The sequence below is a fragment of the Glycine soja genome, chromosome 11 (assembly GCF_004193775.1).
Source record: "Glycine soja cultivar W05 chromosome 11, ASM419377v2, whole genome shotgun sequence".
In the NCBI taxonomy this organism is placed as follows: domain Eukaryota; kingdom Viridiplantae; phylum Streptophyta; class Magnoliopsida; order Fabales; family Fabaceae; genus Glycine; species Glycine soja.
The window spans coordinates 36,841,345-36,864,556 of NC_041012.1; the positions used below are offsets into that span (position 1 = coordinate 36,841,345).

Below are 23,212 nucleotides of genomic sequence, written 5' to 3' on the forward strand. Positions count from 1 at the left end.
CATGCATGTATACAGACGAGTAGATAGATGCTGGTGGGTCGTTAAGACTCCATGGGGGTCAATTCCAAATGCTTGCCAATATTTCAAGATGTCTTTTTCTGACCAGTGCTGAGTCACATAAGAATGAAGTCATCTTATTTGAATACCTATTTTTTTGTTTTTATTTCAAATCAATTTTATTATTTTTTGTTTCTTTTTCTGTGTGAATGCTATTCTTAAGTGGTCTCTAACAAGAGCTGTATGGTTTATCATGCCAAATTAAGAAGAGGTGTTTTTATTTATTTATTTATAAATATATATTCACACACACAAAAGACATTTCAATGTGTTTTTTTTTTAAAAAATTAAAAATTATAAAATTGATTTGATAGTTAAAAAAAAAATTGTAGTGAGTTCGAATTTTTTTCACTAATATTTTTTTCTTTCTCATTTTGCTAATAAAAAACATATTCTTCCTATGATTCATCGTATAAAACTCCAAGCTGGATATTCATTTCCCACGCCTGACTTTGATTTCTACTTGAGACTTTTAAGGCACGTAATTTTCATTCGCCGCATAGATGGTTTACCCTGCGTGTTGGGTAATTTGAGTAAAAGAAATTTAAGAAGGAAGATAGTACCCTGTGTGCTGGATATTAGGTATTTTTTTTTTATTTGTTTGAATGGAAACTGAACAAGAGAAATTGTATAAACTTGTGTCTCATATTAATTTCCTCTCACTAGCTTTAACAATGATGTTGATTGAAAAATGTTGCTTAAAAATTAAATATATTTTCTAATATAACATTTAATAATAATAAAACATTTCTGTTAAAAAAATAATAGAATGAAAAATTAAAATTTTTTAATTAATAATATTTTTTATTTTTACTCATCTAATTTTTTTAATCGACAGGAACCAGGACCCTATATTTTTGCTCATCCAAATAAGGGATTGAATTAAAAAAAAAGTAAGGGATTTTTATTCACTTTTTTCTTTTGATTTATATTAATTCAAGGTTTAAATACTTTTTTCATCCTTAAATTAACATTTTTCTTTTTATTTTTATCCTTAGAATTTTTTTTCCATTATAATCCTTATAAAATGTGTTTATTTTATTTTCTATTCTTAAAATTCTTTAGATAATGTTTTTTTCTTGTTATTGAAAACATTTTTTTATTATTTAAAACATTATCTAAAATACTTTAAGGACGAAAAATAAATAAAATATATTTTATAAGGACTAAAATAAAAAAAATAATTTTTTTGAAACAAAAATAAAAAAACACTAAATTACACAGACAAAAATATATATTAAGCCTTAATTTAATTAATACTCTTTTTACTCTATTTTTATTTTATTAGCTAGATTAAGGTGCAAAATACTAATAAGTAAGTGAGTGAAGTCATCAAAGATAAAAAGACTATCACCATGTCAATATTAAGAGAATGAAAATTGTTGTGTGTGAAAATCGATTCTTAAAGAGTCATAATGTTAAGAGTCTTATATTAAATAAAACAAATTACTTGATATGATACTTTAAGTCATTAAATTTTCTAACCTAATAAACCTAACAATACACTTTGTAACATAATTTTTGTAAATATATTTTTTAAATATCAATAAAGAGTATATGAAATATTGTAATGTTAAATCTCATAATATTATCAAGGAGGTCTAGTTTAATTGATTGACCAGATAACATGAATATAAATTCTTAGTATCATGTTTAATTTTTATGAATAAAAAAAATCTCTTAACACCAATTAATTACATTGGTAAAGTTAAGGAACAAACACTTGTTATTGAATCCCAACACCGAGATGATAGTAGAAGATTGTTGAGTTCCAACTAACTATACATTATGATAGATTGGTCAAAGACTGGAAAGATTGACGCGGGTCTACGTAGTTGTTTGTTAGGTTAGCAATTCATGTTGATTTCATGCCAAAATTCAAACCTAATTATTCATGTATGAAACCTATTACACAATCATCCTCAATTTCCTATGATGCAGCATGTGCTAAAGACAAGTGATGATTTCTGACGATAACTATTTTGATTGTGAATGCGATGATTCTAAAGTCTAATATTTCTCACGGCATAGAAATATAAAAGAGAAGGACCGAGACAATAATTTTCTAGTAATGTCTAGTTATAACTATATCATATGCATTGACTAGCTTTGGCCATATCTTCCGAGTCATACAATTTGAGGAATACCCCTTTAATAAATTCCAATTGAAAATGATTGACAAGCACTTTATATAGGTAACCTTAAGTTGTGTTGACCAATTTTACCTGAGGGCAAGAATTTTTGGAAGGAACTTCTGGGGACTTAGTGTAAATGCAAACATGGGTTTAGTTGGAATTCTGTGTCACGGGCATGGAAAAAAAATTCACTAATGAAATTCAGGAATTCATGATTGATGGGTTGGATTATTACAGACAAAAATATGATTTTGAATAATTTTTAGAGTGCCAATACAACTTCTAAATGTGAACAAGTCTAATATATTTCCATTTGCTTTGTGGAGAATTCTCTCATTTGGAGTCTACCCATTTATTAATTTCAATGAGAAAATGATAGATATCACTATAATAATACTATCTTGCAAGGTTAACCAATTTCACAAGCATGATCCAGAAAGACAAGAACTTTAAGCAAAGTTTTTGACATTTTAGTTAAGTGGAATTCCATTTTCGTTTCAGTAACAAAACACCATATATTAATCGCCTATGCTTAAGGCCAAACTTTTACTGAGGTCAGTTTTTAAAAAATAATTTAAATTATATTATAAAGTTATTTTTAATTATTGATAAATCATTTTTTAAAAATATTAAATTCAATTTAGAGATTAGAATAAAAGAGAATAAATTAAAAGAAATAAATAGTTATGAAAATAAAGTATACAAATAAAAATAAAAAGAAGATATATAGTTCATTTGAAAGTTGTGTAATTTTCATTTAATATGTATAACTTCTATATAACTCCTTAATTTGTTTCCCCTCAGAATTCATTTCTTTATTCAATACGTGCACATTAGGTGATTTGTATGAAGATCTCACGGATTAGCTTATTCATATGAGGTTCAATCTGGATTTTTTTATTATTTTTTTTTCAAAAATATGTGTTACAAATTAATGATCCAAGCAAGAATTAAATCTATGACATTCAGGTTATTAACACAACACTCTAACCAACTGAACTAGTAGGTTAATTATATTTTAAAATAAATAATGTTACTATACATAACACTAAAATTTCTAATGTATATTTAATGCTCATGTAAATTTAAATAATAAATTTTATGACAATTAATTTTGATATAATTCATACGAATTATTTAATCTATATATTTTTTTATAAATAAAAATATTTACTATCAAAAAATTCAATATATTAATAAATTAAAAAAACCATATTTTTGAAAAAAAAAACAAAAGAAAAACATTTACGACATGATTTGTATGAGTCATACAAATTAACTCATACAAATTACGTAATCCGTATGACTCATACGGATTACGTAATTCGTACGACTCATATGAATTACGTAATTCATACTAATTAATTCACATGATTCATACGGACGTAATCTGTATGAGTTAACTTATACGAAAATTAATTTATACAAATCATACGGATTACATAATATGTATGAGTCATACAGATTACATAATTCGTATGAGTTAATTCATATGACTTATATGGATCACGTAATCTGTATGAGTTAACTCATATAGAAATTCATACGGATTACGTGATTCGTAAGTATTTTTTTAAATTTTTTTTAAAAAATATGTTTTTTTAATTTATTAATAAATTAATTTTTTTAATAGTAAATATTTTTTATTTATAAAAATTATACAGATTAAATAATTTGAATGAGTTATATCAAAATTAATTATCATAAAATTTATTATTTAAATTTATATGCGCATTAAATATACATTATAAATTTTAATATTATATATAACAATATTATTTATTTTAAAACATAATTGGCGGATAGTTGGTTAGAGCGTTGCTGTTTCACATTAACCATAAAAAAAAAGCCCAATTGACAATGGACCAAAGGTTGCACAATCGAAGTATCTTGGATTGAGAAAAAAAAAAAATTTAACCCTTACAATTTAATATTTTTTATCCTTGTAAAATCATTTTTATTTTTAGTTCTTACAAATTATGTTTGTTTTATTTTTTATTTTTTAACACTTTAGATAACATTTTGATCAATAAAAAAATATTATCTAAAATATTAAAAGGATAAAATTTAATGATCAGTAAAAAAATGTTATCTAAAATACTAAAAAGACAAAAAATAAAACAAATATAGTTTGTAAGAATTAAAAAAAAAAAAATAATATTACAATAATAAAAAAAAATTCTAAATTATAAGGATTAAAAAATATTTAAACCAAAAAAATATTGACAAAAATCAGATCAAATTATGAAAAAAATAAAAAGTCAGGAATTGAGCAAGGTTTATGATCTGCTTGAGATGACCCAAATATAGCCCCAATGTGTCTTAAAAATGTATTTGGATTTAATTTAATTTCTTAAATTTAAACCTATCAAAATTCTCTTAAAGCCGGTCAAATTAATGGGATAGGACGGATTATGATCACTCCTAATTTTAACAAAGTTAAATTATTTATAATAAGCTTTTTATAGTATTGTTTTCTTAATATTTTAATATTAACACATTTTTTTAGAAACATAGATAACCTCAACGAAAAACAATTCTGCTTAAGCTAAATTAGCTTATTACCGGCAATAAAATCTCTTCTTTATGTATTTAACATAATTATATATTTAAGACTCAAATTCAATATTATTATTTAATGAAAAATAACCTATCAAAAAAATTTAATTCAGTTAGTTAAAAAATTTGTATAAATTATTATAAATCTTCTAATATTTGTTTTTAATTCTTATAAATAAATAAATTAAAAAAAGGGAGAGAAAAAATAACCTTCTACCAATTAATGCTCAAGTTTGTTGCCTACTATCACAATTTTTTATTTTATCTCTATCTCTCACCTTTATAGATAATGATATCTAAATAGAAAAAAAGTTAATCACACATCCCAAATTTAAGGTGTATGAGTGGAAGAAGGAAAAAAAATTATAGACATGCATGGCAATTGATGTAATAGAAAATAAAAACAGAAATGAAATAAAAAAATGTGAGATAGAAGCAATACTAAGTATATAATTAATAATCCTATACAAGCTCCTTAAAAAAAATTATACACAAGTTTAATGTTTAATTATCTTGCATTTCTCATTTTAGTATCTTTCATTGCAAATAAAGTCATATTATTTATAGCCACACGCAATTCTTTTCAATTTATAGCAACTTCACCATCATGCATGGCAGTCATGCATTTGAACTATAAAACACAACACATGATCTCTATTTAATTAGCATATATAGAATTAATTCTAAGCCACAAAGACCAAAAGAGAAAAAGCAGGAACAAGAAACGGGCACTGCCCAAAATTAGGTTAAATCACAAGTAACTCAGCCACGAAACTCTATCCTTTTTTTATCCCTAGAAAAACTAACAACCACCTAATCAACTTTTTTCTCCTATATCCTCTTCTTTCCCCTCCTAAGCAAGGAAGGGCAGGGATAAAATCCGCCTCAGAGGGCTCTTCTCGTTCTCTTTTACATTCCAAAGCCAACAAAACAAAAAACTCACTAACCCTAACCTTACCCCCACCCTTTTGAAATGAACTTCAAACCCTGGCTCTCTTTCCTCCTCTTGGCCCTGGCCCTGGCCATGGTGGCTGAGGCTTCTAGTGTTCATCATGAATATGGCTTCCATGTTAATGCTGTGGTCCATGATCTCATTGGAGATGACAATGAGATGTTGCTAGATTCCGAATCCAATCGCCGAACCCTCACCGGGCGACAACGGTACATTAGCTATGGTGCCCTAAATGCCAACAATGTGCCATGTGGTAACCGTGGAAGATCCTACTACAATTGCCAGCAGAGGGGTCGTGCCAACCCTTACAATCGTGGTTGCACTAAAATCACACATTGTGCTAGAGACACCAGCTAGATGAACAAGTCATGAAGCTGGAGAGGGAAATATATATGATATATAATTATATGTTATATAATAAAGTATTAATTGTGGTTCTAGAATAACTTACGTGAGTTCTTGCCACACTTTTCTACATAAGCCTCCCATTGAACAGATTTTATTTTAATTTGTTGGGGGAGGTTATTTAATTAATTTTTTATTCAATTTTCGAGTGTTTGTGATGCTAATGTTATATGGGGACTAATTAATTGGTCTCTCTCTCTCTATATATATTTTTGGTATGTGATCCGTGTACAATTCTTTTCCTCTTGTTTTCAAATATATATGGAGCCTATAGAAAAATATCTAATAAATTAAAAAATTAGAAAGATGCGCAGAAGTACTGGAGAATGATGAAATTTCACGTTAATTGTTAAAGCTTGTCGCGTTACATTTTTATTTTAAAATAAACACATAATTTGTATTTGTCAAGAACGGAAGGCAAATGATTAATGTCTTCTAGCTGATGTTAAGTTTTCATTGTTTCTGCAGACAATACCATAATCATCTTCTCAAATATACAAGTAGTTTATCAGTACTTATGCATATAATCATATTCATATTCTTCTCTTTGTTTTCAATTTGATATATACCTTTCTCGGCTCCAAGATTATCCATAAGTACATTATTGTTTTGAAGACTGCCTTAATCCAAAAGCACTTAAAAAATGTTTTTTGTTGGCATAATTGAGCACATTTCTTACTTAAAGCATCTTATAATAGTCCTAATTTTTTGGTGATAATCTTATAACAGTCCTAATTAATACAATTTGACTAAAGCTAACAGCTTAACACGTGTGTAAACTGTATTTAGTTAGAGCATATCATCAGCTATACGATTGACTGGGAAGTTTTTGCACAAAATACGTTCAATAACCAATCATGACTGAGAAGGAAAAAAGAAAGTTAAAGAATGAAGACGAATATTAATTAATATACAATATAACAAATTTTCAATTTTTTATAAGTCGTTTTACGAAACATTATTAATTGGTACTAGTAACGTTTAACACTTTTCGCATCTTTTACCTTAGAACTTAGAAGGAAGCTTTCATTTTTTTAAATAAAGCGAAAATATATTAAGAAGAGTATTAATAAAGCCACAAGATGTGACCATAATAACACCAAACATACAACGTAATATCTGTCAATTACAGACAGATCGTGGAATACAAAGAGGACACCCTCCGAAATTACAAAATGGAGAAAAGCCAAATTACAAAATTAGAACCTAATAGCTTACGGCATGCATGAAATAGGTATAAACGGCAGCTAAAGCCATTTTTTTTTATCAGCAAAGTAATCAACTATTTCTAAAGAGGCGTAACAGAAGTACTCAAGGAAATATAATGTTAGTTTAATGGTTAAAGAAGGATGAAAAAAATGAAGAAAAAAAGAAAAAATTACGGGTTCAAATTTTTCAACAAACATTTTTAACAAAATAACATTTATTGATTGAAAAACAAAAGTACTCAAAAGATATATCAACATGGCATGACTTATGCATATCCGAATTACAAACAGACCATCCCCTGCAATACAAGGATAAAAATTCCTAGTCTATATACCATTGGTACCAGCCCCGTGAACCCTATAATTAATATTTACATATAGTAACGACCTGAAGTACTACAAACGAAAAACAAAACAAAAAGTAGCCTGCAAGAGAACAAATTCAAATAATTAAGATTAAATCACCAAAATGTAGCCAGAAATAACTAGCTAGTAGAAGCTAGTATTTTAATTAATTGCAAATTTTATCCACACCTGCTATAATTGTTAATACAAAAACAGTCTGCACATGCAGTCTTCATTCTTGAAATAATCCTCCTGGTTACCATAGTTAAGCACTCTATCAAAAGCCTGTGTTCTCCTATATACCCAAGTTCCAAGCATCTTGCTATTCATTGAGATTTCACGTACATGCCGCGGAACAACATTAACTATAGATTTATAGGGTTCATCATGTTCCTCCCCGAAATCTTTATTAGATATTAATTAGAAAAATAATAATAACAAGTTTTATGAGCCTTAAATTCTGAAAGATGAAAATTGTAAAGTTGTAAGTTATAAAGTATTAAATAAACAATTATGTGAGTATTCAGTATTCTTGAATAAGTAATTATGTGAGTAGTTACTCTATTCTAATATAAATAGGAGATCATACTCTTGTATTTTGTGTTGGCAAATGAAATAAAATCTTCTTCTTCTTCCAACAATCCTTTCCTTGACAAATTAATGTCAATCGATCACCACAGAGTAACTTTCCTAGCTTTTGCTTCTGAATCAATCTTACACAAACCTGATATATATACAACATAAATAAATTTTTAAAAAATCATTCAAATCCACATTTTGGACAAGTAGTTTGTCCACAAAGTAACCAAAAATTGACAATTCCTTACGATAATTTGGATAAGTAGTTTTTCCAAAAGGTAACAAAAAATTAATGCTAGACCAATGAAATTCATGGACACTCTCCAAATATATGGTTGGATTAATTGAATCTCCATTCTCAAATTCTTCCATGCAAATAGAACAATTACTTTGGGATTCAGTGGTTTTATCCACACAAAAGCATATAACAGGGGGTAAGGTTGTCGCTTGTGTTCTTTGATATTCTTTCCACTCATTATCAAGTACAAGCAACACAATTCCAGACCAAAAGAATGTTCCCAATAGACAACACAAAGGTATGAAAATTCAAGTTGAGAAAAACCCTATCATAGGTAGAACAGAAACCAACACAATCGCTAAGAACAATAGCAGCGATGAGGCCCCTTTGCGAAACATGAGAAATTAGAATAGAGTATGTATCTGAGTTGGGAATAGGAAGAAAAAATCAACGCACGAAGGAGTGAGGAAACTCGTTCTGTTTAGACTGTGAGTTTAGGTTAATTTTTATTTGTAAAATAGCGTGATACGATCGGGCTAGCTAAAATGTATAAATAATTAAGGCCAATTATAATTTTCATTGTCATCTAATTGTAAATACTGTTATGATTAATTTAATTGATAATGTAAAATCTTTTTATCCATAGTCGTTAAACTCTTCTCATAAACAATTAGTGGAAAAATTCACATGCTTTTTTATAAACTAAAAATTCATGAATTTAAAATTTATTCCTATATTATAAATTAAAATACATAAGGGTGAAACTCACACTCTTAAATAGACATTCTTAATATTTTTTTCTCTTTCATGCAATAATTCACACACTCTCCCACAACTAGAAAAATAAAATTCTCTCATATATCAACCATTTCAAATTATCTTTTTTATTTTATTTTTTATACTAGATCTTCTTAACTGTCCATCCCTTTTAATCTGTTCTTTTTTAAAAATTGAATTTAATTGTTTTTTAAATAGTTTAACTCACATGACTATCAATGTAAACATTTTTAGGTTATCAACTAATTAAAGTTTATCTTTGAGTTATTTTTAAGTAATTACTATAAAAAGTTAATAAGCTAATCATATTTGATGATTGTATATGTTAGTTTAAAAAAAAAAGTCTTTACACTGCCACTAATTTAAATTATTTTTTAAAAGAATTTTCAATAGTTAAAATAACTTCATATAATGATTTAAATCATTTGCTATAAATAAAAACTATGATTTATACGAAAAAATTATTTAATATACATTTTAATTATAATATGATATATATTAAAATATATTTATTTAGTATAAAATTTAATTGTAGAAAAATAAACATATATCATATGCGCAATGTAGAAGTTAAAATAGTAGTGATATTTAATAAATCCAACTTTAAAAAAAGTGATTTGGAACGATTCCATTTAATTTGTTAATGTTGCATGCTTAATTATATATCACCTAACATTCTTCATCATTCATATACGTACCCTATGCATCACGTGGTGGGTAGTTTCATGGAAACTTGTTTATACGCGCGGGTATTCCATGAAACTTTGTTTACATAAGATCACGTGGAGTATATACATAAATTGCTATAATAAGAACAGAAGTACACGAAATCATTTTCAAATAAATTCATGGCAGCAAAGGCTTGTTCTCTGAATCTAATCCAAGTTGCAACAGGAAAGGTATGTTAATTCATGGAGGGAAAACCTAATCTTTCGCTCAATATGCCAAATTGCTGGGAAATTATAGTATGGGAACTCAGACATGAACCAATGCAAGTGGAACTGCAGTGTAGTGAAAATTGCGGCACGTGAGACCCGTGTTGTTTTCTCGTATCCCACATATATATTCAATGCAACGTCAAAACTTGCGGCTACTCCTCTACACAGTTTAGTAGCAAATAGGATAAATTAAGCATTTTGAAAGTTGAGATAGAATAGTTTACAGAAAGCTAATTTGAAATGGATAATAATTGAGATTTAAGTCATTTGATTTAACAATATGTATAAATTGTTATAAATCCTTTAATATATGTTTTTTATTCCTATAGATTAATAAAGTGTATAACCTATATTTTATTTTGTTTTTCTTTTCAAAAAATATTCATATATCATGGTAGGTCTTGGTTCTATATAGATTTCTTCTTGATTATAAAATGCATATGCATAAAATTTAATCTGATCACCACTACCATTTCTCATTATAATTGCAAGGAAAATCTAGCCGCTACTTAGTACTTACAATCTTACATCATTCAAGAAGAAAAATATATAAAAAAAGAGCGTGTTCATTTCATTCCTTGCATTTATCGTACATTAAGCTATGTCTTGTCCCTTTCCTTATTGTTCGTCCATCCTGGTGCATCAGAAAAGTGGAAAATCTTCTGCGGCAAATATACACGAGTGGGTTAATTTAAAAAAAAAATACATGAATGGATAGATTTTAAAAATATTATATGAATAAGTCATGTTTTAAAACACTACTTAATATCATGCTTAAAAAAAGTGAGACTAAAAAAAGAAAAGCTTGACTATTTTTTTATTTCATCGTCACCTATTTTTCTCCTATTAATAGGGAGAAATTATCCTTTAGTACATATTTTGCTTCGTTTGATTCTATTTCACCTCTATCAGTATTCAAGCATTAACGTATTCAACTATTCAAGTTTTTTTGTCAACCATCATCCATCATTCCATCTCCACATAAATTGGTATTTTTTATTTATTTAAGGACACTAATTAAAAAAACAAAAATTAACATTAATGCATTTCTATTATAATTTTTATTAATCTCTCAATCATAATAAAATCTTTTTATTCACTAATTCTTTAACTAATGCCTTTAAACAAAAACACCTTTCATTTTATCACGAACCTGAGACAAGATTAAATAGAAGAAAATAATAATGATTACGTGTATCTTTTCAAAAGGATAGCATTACCGACCAATGATAACAAAACATAGTCGAGTAACCAAACCAAAATAAAATAAAATTCAAGAACACACATAAAGCTTACGGATTAGTACTTGTGGCTCTTACGAATTTGAAGGTATCAGTGACAGTCAAATATACCATGTTTGAATTTTCTTCTTCATCATAAAATAAATAAGATCTGTGTGGACTTTGAAAGGGGTTATTATCTAATAATGGTTCAAATGAAAACACGCCACATGAGGCATGTTGTCTTAATATCTTTCTCAAAAAAGGATAGCGAAGTTGATAATGGGATAGCAAAACGCCACTAGTGTTTCAGAGCAGTGCACATGTTGAGTTTCAAATTCCCAATAAATGCCACCACCAACCAAAGAGGGTTTTTTTTTATTTTTTTCCATATAGTCCTCAAAAATTATATTAGCCCACACAATCAAACAAACCAACACATAAGAGGGTCATCTATCTTATTAGCACCATGTTTTTTGGCTTTCCCATTTTCTTTCCTTTCATCATCACAAGTCCCACTTAGCCTTTCATTTTCTCATGCCCCCATTCATTCACTCACAACAGTTGTGGTCTCCTTCGAGTCAAAAAGGATAATTAAAAATTCTGAAATCAGAGATAGAGGAACTAACTGTCTTTGCAACATCATTGTTTTTTACGGATGTTCAAAGCTTTCATTCAACACCCCTGTGACTCAAAAGAAAACGAGGTCCCTACTATAAAGGAACAACAACACAAGAAAAGAAAAGAAAAAAAAAAAAACTTCAATGGCTCACACATCGTGTACTTTTTCTGTTCACAGTTCACTCCTTGAACGAAAACTACCCTAAACCCACTAACAAGCTAGTTTGACTTCTACTCCTTACACAACATTGTTGCGACAATTTCACGGTTCATGAAAACGATATCAATCATCACATTACCAAGTGTAATCCAAACTCCAATTAAGAACAAAACTTCAATTCAGCTTTAGTGTTATCATTCAATCAAACCATCATTCATCTTGATAATTAAAATTAATATAAAGTACCCATTTCTTTGAAGAGACCACAAATATCCTCAAGATCCACTGAAGATAATCTTGTTCAAGCAGAAAAAACTACAATGGGCCACAAACTTCTTAACATGATTGAATACCTAGAAGTTGAACTTAAAACTACTAATAATAAAACTGAAATAATCATGTGTAAGTTGATCCACAATTTCGGTTGCATATAAAGTACCCATTTTAATTAAATAGCAATAAGAAACATTGTAGTATCAAATTTAGTCCCAAAAGAAAGCTAATAAGAAGGCAAGACAACCTTAATAATTACACAAGGGTGTTTTTTTATTTTTTATTTTCAACGTTTGACAAGGGAAATACATGTTGTGTGGATCTACCTTGTCATTGGTGTGGTGTTAGCCTGCGGGGCTTTGGGAAAAGAGAGGCATAAAGTACACAGCATGATAAAACCGGTGGATGCGTTCTATTTGATCTACACACACAACACAAGAAAGAAAGAAAGAAAGAATGAAAAACCCACATAGAATGCCCTGAATGCCTGCATCTCTTGTTGGCACCTTCCCCTCACTCGGAAAGACAACAAAAAGGGTCAAGATTCCTTACCCATTCTTCTACTCTTTCTTTGACAGCTAGCCCAACAACACTGCTTTTGTTTTGCCATCCCTTGTAGTAAACCAACACATTACACATTACACATTACACATTACACATTTTAATTTCTCTCTCTGCAAGGACTGCACTTAGGTATAACGTTTCATTACAATAATCATTATTATCATTGCATTGCCCTCAAGCGGAAGCAACTGAATTCGATCACATAATTCAAATTCGGCATTAATTGAAAGGTTTGACAGTGTGCCAAACGAAGTGGAGTAAATTAAAATCCTCTGATATACGCAGCGACCTTGCAGGAACCACATTTAATTTTTAATTTATTATTTTTTTGAAATAAAACAAAGACCAAAAGTCCAAAACGAAGAACCGAAATTTACGGTTGATAGTAGTAAAAAACTTTTACTCTCATTAAATTCTCAATGCCCTCATCGGCATGGCTCCTAATAATTGACGAATTTATTATTGATACCCAAAGTTTAATTAAAACTCCACGAACTCAATAATTAGCATTTAGAGCAGCATAAAAAAAACGGTCAAATTAAACTTCCACTCTTCCGCAGTTCCGCTCCCTCTCTTAATTAGCATTAAACAAAGCAAACATAAAAAAAAAAAATTGAAGAAAAAAAAAGCAAAAATTTACTAGATACAATTGAAGCAAGATTCTTGTTCCATTCTCAGAATAAGCAATTACAAGTTTATCTCCTCTATTTCTCTCATTTTTTTTCCTCCTCATGAATGCCATAAAAACATATATAAGAATCTTACAAGAAAATCTAAATAAGGACAAGGGAAAAGGAAGGAAGTAATTAATAATAATAATAATAATTATTATTATTATTATTATTTAGCTGTTTGAAAATTTAAGAGGAGGAATTAGAAGAAGCAGAACCTGGGGACGCGTCGGTGGGGAAGAGGGGCAAAAGGCGAGGCTTTTCGTCACGGGGAGTGGAGGCCGGAGAAGGGTGCAAGAAGAACCCTTTCTCCTTGATGGCTTTCTCTTCATCTGCAGCTTCGATGGCGTCCATTAAAACGGTGCCGTTTTCGTTAAGGAAACGGGATCGGTTGAATGGGTCGGGTATGAGGGGAGTAACAGGGCTGAGAACGAGCGCTGGGAAGTCGAGGATGCTCGGGGAGAGAACCTCGGGTTTTCGCGACGACGGCGAGAACGACGAAACGACGACGTTTTTTATGTTGTTATCGCTGCCGCGGATGAAACCCGAGGTTCCGATGAGAGGGTTGATGTTGAGATTCTTGAGCGAGTTGTTCCTCCGCTCCAAGAGTTTGAAGCCGGTTTGTTTTCTAATGGGTGGGATGTGGCTGTGGGGTTTGCTAGGTTCCGAGTTAGGTTTGGGGGAGGCCGAAGCTGAGGCTTGTTTTGCGGTTTGGGTGGATCCGGTTAACATTTGAACGACTTGTTTGAAGGAGTTGGTGTCGGCTTGGACGAAGGTTGTCGGGTACGGGTTGCCGGATTCGGATCTGGTCACGGATTTCGGAGGGTAGGGTGATGTAGGAGATGGAGGAACAGACACGGTGGTAGGAGTCAGAGGTGGCAGTAATTGGGAGTGGTGGAGTCCATTGTTGTTGCTGCTGGTGCTGCTAGTGCTGCTGTTTGAAGAACTCAAACTGTGGCGCGGCGAAGGAAGAAGGTTCACACGGTGATGGTGGTGGTTGTGGTGGTACCTCGGAGAGTCCATGGTTGACTGAGAAGAAATTAACAAAGAAACGAAAATGAGGGAAAAGGAAAGAAGAGAAAGAGAAACTTCTCTCTGTCACTCTCTCTCTCTCTCTGTAAAACTTTTTTGGTTTGCTTTGGTAAGAAATGTATTCGTAGGGCCCTTTTTTTTCTTTGGTTTCTCTGAGAGTGAGAGCAATAGGGCACTGCCTACGCGCTATTTAAGCAGTGTGGACCAAGTGACCAACTAAGCAAGTTTTAAATTTGTTTCATGACATTTAATTTTATTTTTTTCTCTTGCCATATAACTCCATGTTCAGTTAATGATATTTAATGTTTTTTTCTTCTCTTGAATTTAATTTGATTTGATGTGTTAATGAGTCCTAGTCAAATGAACATAAAGAATTGGGGATGTAATTTTTAATGTTTGGGATTTTTTACTATAACTAAAAAAAATTAGCATTTACATGCACACACGCTGTTGACTGTATTTTCTTTTTAAGTGAAAATATTAATTGTTGTAATGGAGAATTTGGATTCTGCAAAATAATAAATGCGGCAGATTCGTTCATTTTATGCACATGACTAATTTATTCACTGTGTTAAAATGTGATTTTGGTTTGCTTGTAATGTACTACTTTCTTACTCCATTTTCTTTTGAGTTAAATTATTAATTGTCATAATGAATTATTTGGACTAAGAAAATGATAAATTTCTCTTGATTTGTTAATGTGGGGGAATCAGATGGGGGAGATTCATTTATTTCATGCACATGAATAATTTGTTACCGTGTTAAAATATGATTTTGGTTTTCTTAGTAAGAAAAATGCTAACAATAGTGTTTTTAACACTTGTTATATGAAGTGAAAATGTTACTGACATTCTTTTTTCAACACTTATTTTATGATTAATTAAAATTTATTGAGAATTATTAATTTTATGAATATCACTTATCATTTAATGATTTTCTCTCTTTACTTAAATATAAAATTTATTAAACAAAATTCAACCAATCATGTAAATAGTGTTACGAAAAGAGTCTCATAGAGAGTATTTATAACACTCGTCTCCTATATATTTTTTATTTTTTTTTAAAAATCTAATATGATGTGAGGATTTGTAGATTTTATTTGGGTAATAATGACAATAATATTTGTTAAGGAAAACGATAAATGGACACCCCTTATTAGTCACATAATGGGAGAGAGAGAAAATAATAAAATATAAATATTATAGGATTGTATGATATGATAAAAAAAAATACAGTAATGATAAAATTTAAAATGAAGGAATGCATAAGTATCATACCTAAATAACTAACTGTACATATGCATAACAACAGTATCCTTTTCATATGTAAATGGAGACAAAAAAAAAATTAAGTGTGCATCCTCATATCAATTCAATAAAAGAATTAATTATTTTTTAAAATCTAAATGCATAAATTTTTTATTTACTGAATCATTTCTTTAAAAGCTTAATAATAAAATGCTTATTTGATTCAAATTTTATATAGTTTGATTTCCCTCAAATAAACTATTGACTAGAATATTGTAAATTAAAACATAGGTGTTCAAGATTTTCTACTCCATCAGATGAATTTATCCAATTCAACTCAAGTCAAATTTGTTAAAATCTCACATGATTTTTAGATATTGAGAAACTGAAAAAAAATGCATAATAATAATTCTTTAACAATAAAAACTATTAGAAATATACATTGGATCATTCATAATTCTATTAAAACATTATTACAGTGAAGTATTTAAACTGAAAGGCAAATACTATAATTAGATTTCTTTACTTCTTAAAATAAAAAATTATTTTTAATGAAATAACATGTAAAATGCTATATATACTATATCTAACAATGAAATTTTTTTCTTCTATATACATTAAGGTCAATACATCATGCATGTAATTGCTACCTCAGTCAACTTTATTAAATGTAATAACACAAAATTGAATGATGATAATATTAAAAAATATTATATTAATTAAACATGTATCAATATTATTTTTCAAATAGTTTATATTTTTTTTTCTTGTTGTCATGAAAGTGCTTTGTACGTAGCACATATAAACAATCTTCACATATTATTTTCCCTATGACATTTAAATATCACATTACTATTCTAATCCAAGTAAGACCATTGTTGGAATAATTTAACATGATCTTTGCTTTTGAACCCATTTAGAGATTAATACACTATAATGTTAAAGTTTAAACATATTCCTTAACAATAAGTAAATTAAAAGTGATTAAAACATCTTTTAAACTAATAAAAAAAACTTGGGTATGACGAAAATGGCAACTCAATATACATTCAAAAAAATTCAACTAACTTTCTAACATTTATCAGAAGGCTAATTTGTAAATTATAACACTTTATGAAGGCTACTTGCTATACAAAGTCAACAAGGAAAAAAAAGTATAACACATTATAACATCATTCAAGCAGTGCTAAAAGAGCATGGAATCATGTGTCTTTGAGGGAAAAAAAGGTGTTTCTTAAGAGAAAATCAATGAAGATCTTTGTTGTGTCTCTTAAGTTAATTACTAAGAGTTAGTGTTTGTTTAGAAGCTTTGAAGTTAGTGTACAATTTGCAAAGGCTTTCTGAAAGAATATTAGTGTATGCTTAAGCCTTAACAGGTTATGGAAAGTAGAATACTTGTGTAATCAAGGTTTATTACAATCTACTTCTCATAACTTTCCAAACGCAAAATTTTAGCTTAAACCTTACATATAAGAACATTTTATTGAGCTTTAAAATTTTATTACAATCCACTTTGTAATTAAGTGATTAATTATAAATATTGGTGACAACATATTATTTGGTTTAATAATAATGGGATTTTAAGAATCTTTTGATGGTAAGGTGTGAAAACTGAATGTAATGCCTCTATTTTTATTTTTATTAAAGGTGCTTAACTATTTATGAACAACTGAATGTGAACTCAAAATTATGAGAGACATAGTTCGACTCAAAAACATTGAATGTTACTCAGTTGTAACTTTTAATAATTTATTCGGAATGATGGAAAAATACCTAGAACATCCTAAAACACGGTATTGGGTCAAAATAATAAAAACAATCGAGTCAACAGAAAATATTCTAAATTACTAATTCAATTGGTTCCTCTATATATTTATATTTAGTTTATTTTAGTCTCTTTATTATTAAAAAATTCAATTTAATCTCTTAATTTCAAAACTGATACAATATTTTTCCTTTTTGTTAACACCATCCCATTTAAATTTTTAACAAAGGTTTCCTAGATGGCATTTTTTTTTTATTGTGCCACATATACAAAAAGAAAAGTTAACGTTGTTTCTTCCAATTGAATATATGGAAAGGACAACATTGTATCAATTTTGAAAATTACAAGGGACGAAATTCAACTTTTAATAATTAAGGAATCAAATTCAACAGACTAAATTATAAATTTAGCAAAAAATTTAAGCATGTTAAAATATAATTGGACTTTTTAAATATTTTTGGAATTCATATGCAAAATGACCAAAATACTTTCAATTGTTAGTAAAATAAGAAAAAGCTATTTTAACCTATAAACATCATATTTTTAGATAAAAAAAATATGTATAAGGTTTTATTTATGTATCTATAACAATTCATAATTAATTTTTATTTTTCTTCTGTTAAAAAAATGGAATTTTCTTATTTTTTCCTAAAAATACAATACAATTAATTAAATGATAATTATTTATTTATTTATTTATTTTAGGACTAAATGTTTTCTCCTTAACTAGTACTTGGTGAGTCATCATTACAAATAAGCATTCAATTTTTAATTTACATTTATTATCCTAATTAATGGACAATTATATGAATTAATAGCAAAAAAGCAAAATTTAAAATATACTACGGATAAGAAACACATTATTGTGCCATGTCATGCACAAAAATTAATCACAAATTGAGATACAAAAGGATATTATAACAAACATTTCCAATTAATGTTAATTAAACTATCATTAATAATGTATAAGAATGCATTCATTGATATTAAAAATGAAAACTTTCTCACCTCTCTTTCTTTTCCTTCATCTACACACACACAAAAACACTTTTTTTCACCTTTTCATTTCTTTGTCACTAATACAGTAAAACTAGTTAGTTCTTGGTATTTAGGAGCAAAAAGTCTCAGTTTTATTGATGTTATTGGTGGAAGCTATTCTTTAGTCCCTCTCTTTCTCATTGTGCAAGCTTCTTGAGGTATGGGGAGTGACATGTTTTCTTAGGTTATATAGATATTGGTTTGTTGTTGCCGCAGGTATCATCATAGGTGGTCCAGACAATATATATATATATATATATATATATATATATCAACATAGTTGAGATTAGTGATAAAAAAAAACAAAGTTGGGATCTTGGTAGTTTTTTTTTATGCATATGTGCATGCCAAGCTTTTATTAAAAAAAAAAAAACATCAGTCGGTTAAAATATTAATATCTCTATGAATTTGATACAATATTAAGTGGGTTGAGATTTGGTTCAAATAGAAAGGTAAAGACAATGAAGTACTGCTGGTATTGTCTTTTAACCATGACATATCATGGGAACCATGCAACGAAGTACGAGTATGCGTTATATGAGTCATAAGTCATATGCATAAGCCTGAGTTTGAGAAACATGATTATTGAGAGAAAAACATGCAAAGAGAACATGTGTCTTTAGAGATGGGAAAATTAGAATTTTGATGGATTGATTGACTTGGTGTGTTTATGTAACTTATTTTACTAAATAATTTTTTATAAACATTAAATTTAACTATTGGTTCAAGAGTTTTGAGTAAGTAGATAAAATTTATGAAATTTTATATGATTTTAAAATATTTGATATTTTATCAATTAATCTTATTACAGCATATAATATACTTTTTTTAAAATAAAAATATTAATATTGACTCTAAGATCGTGTATTTATGAAAGTTCAATTTATTTAAAATCTAACATACATACATTTTATTTAAAATCTGACATACATATTTAATAACATAATATAGCACGGCTTAATAATTAGATTTAAAACTTTGTATTATAAAAAATTATTGAGGAAAATAAATGTCTAAGACTTATTTTTATCTTTAATAAAATTTTAACTTATTTTCTCAGAAAATATCTCATAGTTATAATAATTAAAATAGATAAAAATTGAGGTAGAGATATTAAATCAAGCTGAGACAGAATCACACTCATCGAGTAGTACTATCGAGAAAGAAAAAAAAAGTGAAATAGTAAGAAATAGAAAATAAAAAGTGGTGGAACATAAACACGCGCCTACAAAAGAAGGTGGGATTGAATAAAAGGGGTTCCAAATGGTAAGGTTGCATTGGTGATAGTAAGAATTTTAGACAAACATGAGTGGGGCTGTTGTTGTTATGTTATGACAGAGAAAAACAGAAAGCGTCAAAAAGAGTTTAATATTTGGCATTGACTCTCAGGCTGCGCCCATGACATGATGATTCTGACTACGGCAAAGCAAAGCAAAATACACCCTCCTAGTGCCTTGTTTGGGACGACTCATATTTTCATCCACTTTTTCATTAATGGTAACTACTCTCCTTATGCAATTAATTCCGGAAAGGAAAGTGTCTAACTAACCATATCATATTTTTATTTGATTTTCTTATCTCCAACATCAAGTTAATCCATTCTCATAGTAATAAGATTTTTTTTTAGGTTTAGTTAATCTTTTTGGTCTTTATACTTATCTCACCTTCATGTTTTATTCTTTAGACTTAAATCTTCTGTTATTTTAATTTATATACAACCAATTTTTTCATATTTTAATGTCTAATGATGTTGGTATACTCACAGAGAAAATTTTATTATTCATAATGATCCTTCTTAACTTAAACAAGAATATTTCTTGTATATCTATCATAAATTAAGTTTTCAAAACAGTGTAAAATCATATAAGAACTAGTAAAATATAAAAAAGTTTGTAGGTATAAAAATTTGATTTGCAAGGTGTGGATAAGTGTAGGCATCAAATGATTAATTATTTAATAATAACTTGTAATTTCACATTTACCCCTTATGTCCCACTAGCATGCTGAAAACATACATACATATCACAGGTTGTTCAGCCTTGTAAAAACTTATTTGGTACGGTGGCAGTTAAAGATTCTTAGAATTTATTGTCCCCACCCTCCTCTATGATATGTAGATGATAATTTAGTTGCTAAAGTTTGTAAACAAAGCTATATCCGGTTTTGTCTGTTAAGGATGAAAAAGGTTATGAATTGGGGTATAAATTTAATTTTTTTCCAAATTAAGATTCATAAAGAACAGATTAGACAAATGTCTTGGTTGATCCTTCCAAGTTAAGGTCTTGCAGAGGAGAAGGTCCGAATTTGTTTTTATATGCCAAAATGTTAATGCTATTAGCATTCACTTTCCTAGTATTACAACAGTATTAGAAATATTTTTCTTATAATCATTATTACCTAACAATTCCTATCTCTCCTTCTTGTCCTTCTTCTTCATCTTTAAGATGAAATAATTGACTATTTCTTACCTTCAATAATTTGATAACCATATGAAGGATCAAATTCCGTTAGTAAGATATCTCTTCTAGAGTTCCATTTGGGGTGTTGATGTGCAAAATAATTCCCTTCTAATTTTTGTTCTTTGTATTAGAAAAGTGAGGAGAGATACATAAAGCACCTGATTGATGTGGCCGGAGATCATAGATCTCAAAGAACAAAAGAGTACAATAAAAACAACTCATACTATAATTGATTGATTTGATTAAAGATACAATGAAAATGTGGAAGTGCTATATATATAGAACTTATTTCTGACAAATTATAACAACTCTAAACACTTTTGATTACTTGTCCAACAAAAAGAAAATTCAATTCAGTTGACTATTTTTATGCAACCTAATATTACCTATAAAAATACTAATGAAGAAAAAAATGACAGTTAACGACTGTTAGAGAGGACAAAAATTTCTGAAGTTCGAATTCCAAGTTTGATTAAATCATCAATGCCATTGAGGTGGGGTGCTAAGAGTTTGAGGACATTCTTTTCAAATACCTTTGCTTTTCTACAAGTCAGACATATTGAAGTTGATGCTTAATTCCCAATTCCAGAATCCTAAGCTACATTTGCTGGCAAGAAAAAAGTGAAAGTGAGTGGTGAATCCAATTCCCCTAATTTTTCTGTATTAAAATAAAAGGCTAAAAGACTACAAATGCTGTAAAATGATGGGAAGAAAAAGGAAGGGACCACATCACAGTGTCTAAGTGCAACATTTAGCAAAATATCGAGGTGCTCTAATAATCGAAAAAGAGTCCATTTATGTTTCGACAGTGCTACATGTAGCCACAAAAACACGTTTTACCACAATATTGATTCCAAAGAATTGACTAGTTCGCACGCATTATGAAAACGTAAAGTTCTTTATTGCTGCACATGGTCGTACGTTTCATACACTACATTTATATATTGAAATTTCAAGTCTATGGAGTAAGGATAAAAAATAATGTTAGTGGATAAACTAGAAAACTTGTTGGACATGTTGTAGGTCATTAGCAATTAACTTTGTCAACATCTACCATTAATGTAAGAATATAAAAGTCAGAACATTGAATATTATAAATAAGGCTTTCCGAATTAGTACTCAATCATTTAGGAAAAATACTATCAACCCAAAATATAAAGTCTTTGAAAGGCTTATTGCCTGATAGAAAAGCATACCGAGAGGAGCTAACTATATATTAATTTAAATTGAACTATGCCAATATGATAGGCGAAAACTCATTTAAAATTATAGAGGTTTTGAATATTTCAATTTTCAACCCCGTAGGAGGGATCCATATGCAAAAGAGGAGTAAAAAATTAAAGCAAATAAAATAGCTGGAATGACGTTAGGATTGGCTCCTTAGTGTTTCTACAAGAAGATGCTAGCATGCCCAATTTGATGACAAGATAAATAGTTATTTCTAGTGAGAAAATCAATCCTTTGAAATTCGAAGGATAGATATAATAATTAGATGATACTATTAAACAAGCTCATAAAGTTGTTCTTGAGATAACCTTTCTTCTGACTAGTACAGTACTAACATGATTGCACGCTGAATTTTTAGAAGAACTTTAAGTTTTACTGTAAAATTCTTGCCATTGTTGACATTGTTTATTGTCCTTTTACCTTTGATCTCAACGTCCTCATCTCCTATGCCTACAAGTCCTTCCTCATTCGTTGATCACTTTCTCCTTCTGCCCTATTGATTCCTAAATCCTCTTTCATTTTTTATTCAATTTTCTATGTTAATGACTATTCATTGAAGAAATTAAAAAAATATAATTGATGTTGGATTAGCTTAAATGTTTAGTTGTTTTATTTGTTGTGCATGCATCTATTTTTTTTATATATAGGAATTAAACACAGCATCAAATTAAAGAATTTATAACACTTAGTTATTATCTTGTTTAATCAATTGAACTAAGCTGCTTTCATAATTATTAATGTG

General features: G+C 28.8%; 2 protein-coding genes across 4 annotated transcripts; one reads left to right on the plus strand and one right to left on the minus strand.

The window, feature by feature from the left end:
- Positions 1–5,543: 5,543 nt before the first annotated feature.
- LOC114373596 (protein RALF-like 19) lies at positions 5,544–6,342 on the plus strand. The gene has a single exon (XM_028331090.1). The coding sequence runs from the start codon at positions 5,725–5,727 to the stop codon at positions 6,058–6,060; it is 336 nt and encodes a 111-aa protein (XP_028186891.1). The 5' UTR covers positions 5,544–5,724; the 3' UTR covers positions 6,061–6,342.
- Positions 6,343–10,650: 4,308 nt separating this feature from the next.
- On the minus strand, positions 10,651–14,895 carry LOC114377587 (VQ motif-containing protein 4-like). 3 transcript variants are annotated; one of them, XM_028336174.1, is made up of 3 exons: positions 13,921–14,895; positions 13,020–13,079; positions 12,716–12,888 (listed from the first exon to the last, which is right to left on the minus strand). In XM_028336174.1, the coding sequence occupies exons 1-3, from the start codon at positions 14,723–14,725 to the stop codon at positions 12,812–12,814; spliced, it is 942 nt and encodes a 313-aa protein (XP_028191975.1). In that variant the 5' UTR covers positions 14,726–14,895; the 3' UTR covers positions 12,716–12,811. The 3 variants fall into 3 exon arrangements, with proteins under 3 accessions (XP_028191977.1, XP_028191976.1, XP_028191975.1); XM_028336176.1 differs by lacking the exons at positions 12,716–12,888; positions 13,020–13,079 and adding an exon at positions 10,651–10,852 and having other exon boundaries at positions 13,921–14,893; XM_028336175.1 differs by lacking the exons at positions 12,716–12,888; positions 13,020–13,079 and adding an exon at positions 10,651–10,855 and having other exon boundaries at positions 13,921–14,893.
- Between the last annotated feature and the right edge of the window lie 8,317 nt (positions 14,896–23,212).

Excerpts from the sequence above, each read along its gene's own strand:
- LOC114377587 (XM_028336174.1), bottom strand. The coding sequence starts at position 14,725 with ATGGACTCTCCGAGGTACCACCACAACCACCACCATCACCGTGTGAAC. Across the intron at positions 13,080-13,920 it reads CCCCACCGACGCGTCCCCAG|GGATGGCAAAACAAAAGCAG; the intron begins GTTCTGCTTCTT and ends GTTTACTACAAG. Across the intron at positions 12,889-13,019 it reads AAGAAAGAGTAGAAGAATGG|ATCAAATAGAACGCATCCAC; the intron begins GTAAGGAATCTT and ends TTGTGTGTGTAG.
- LOC114373596 (XM_028331090.1), top strand. The coding sequence starts at position 5,725 with ATGAACTTCAAACCCTGGCTCTCTTTCCTCCTCTTGGCCCTGGCCCTG.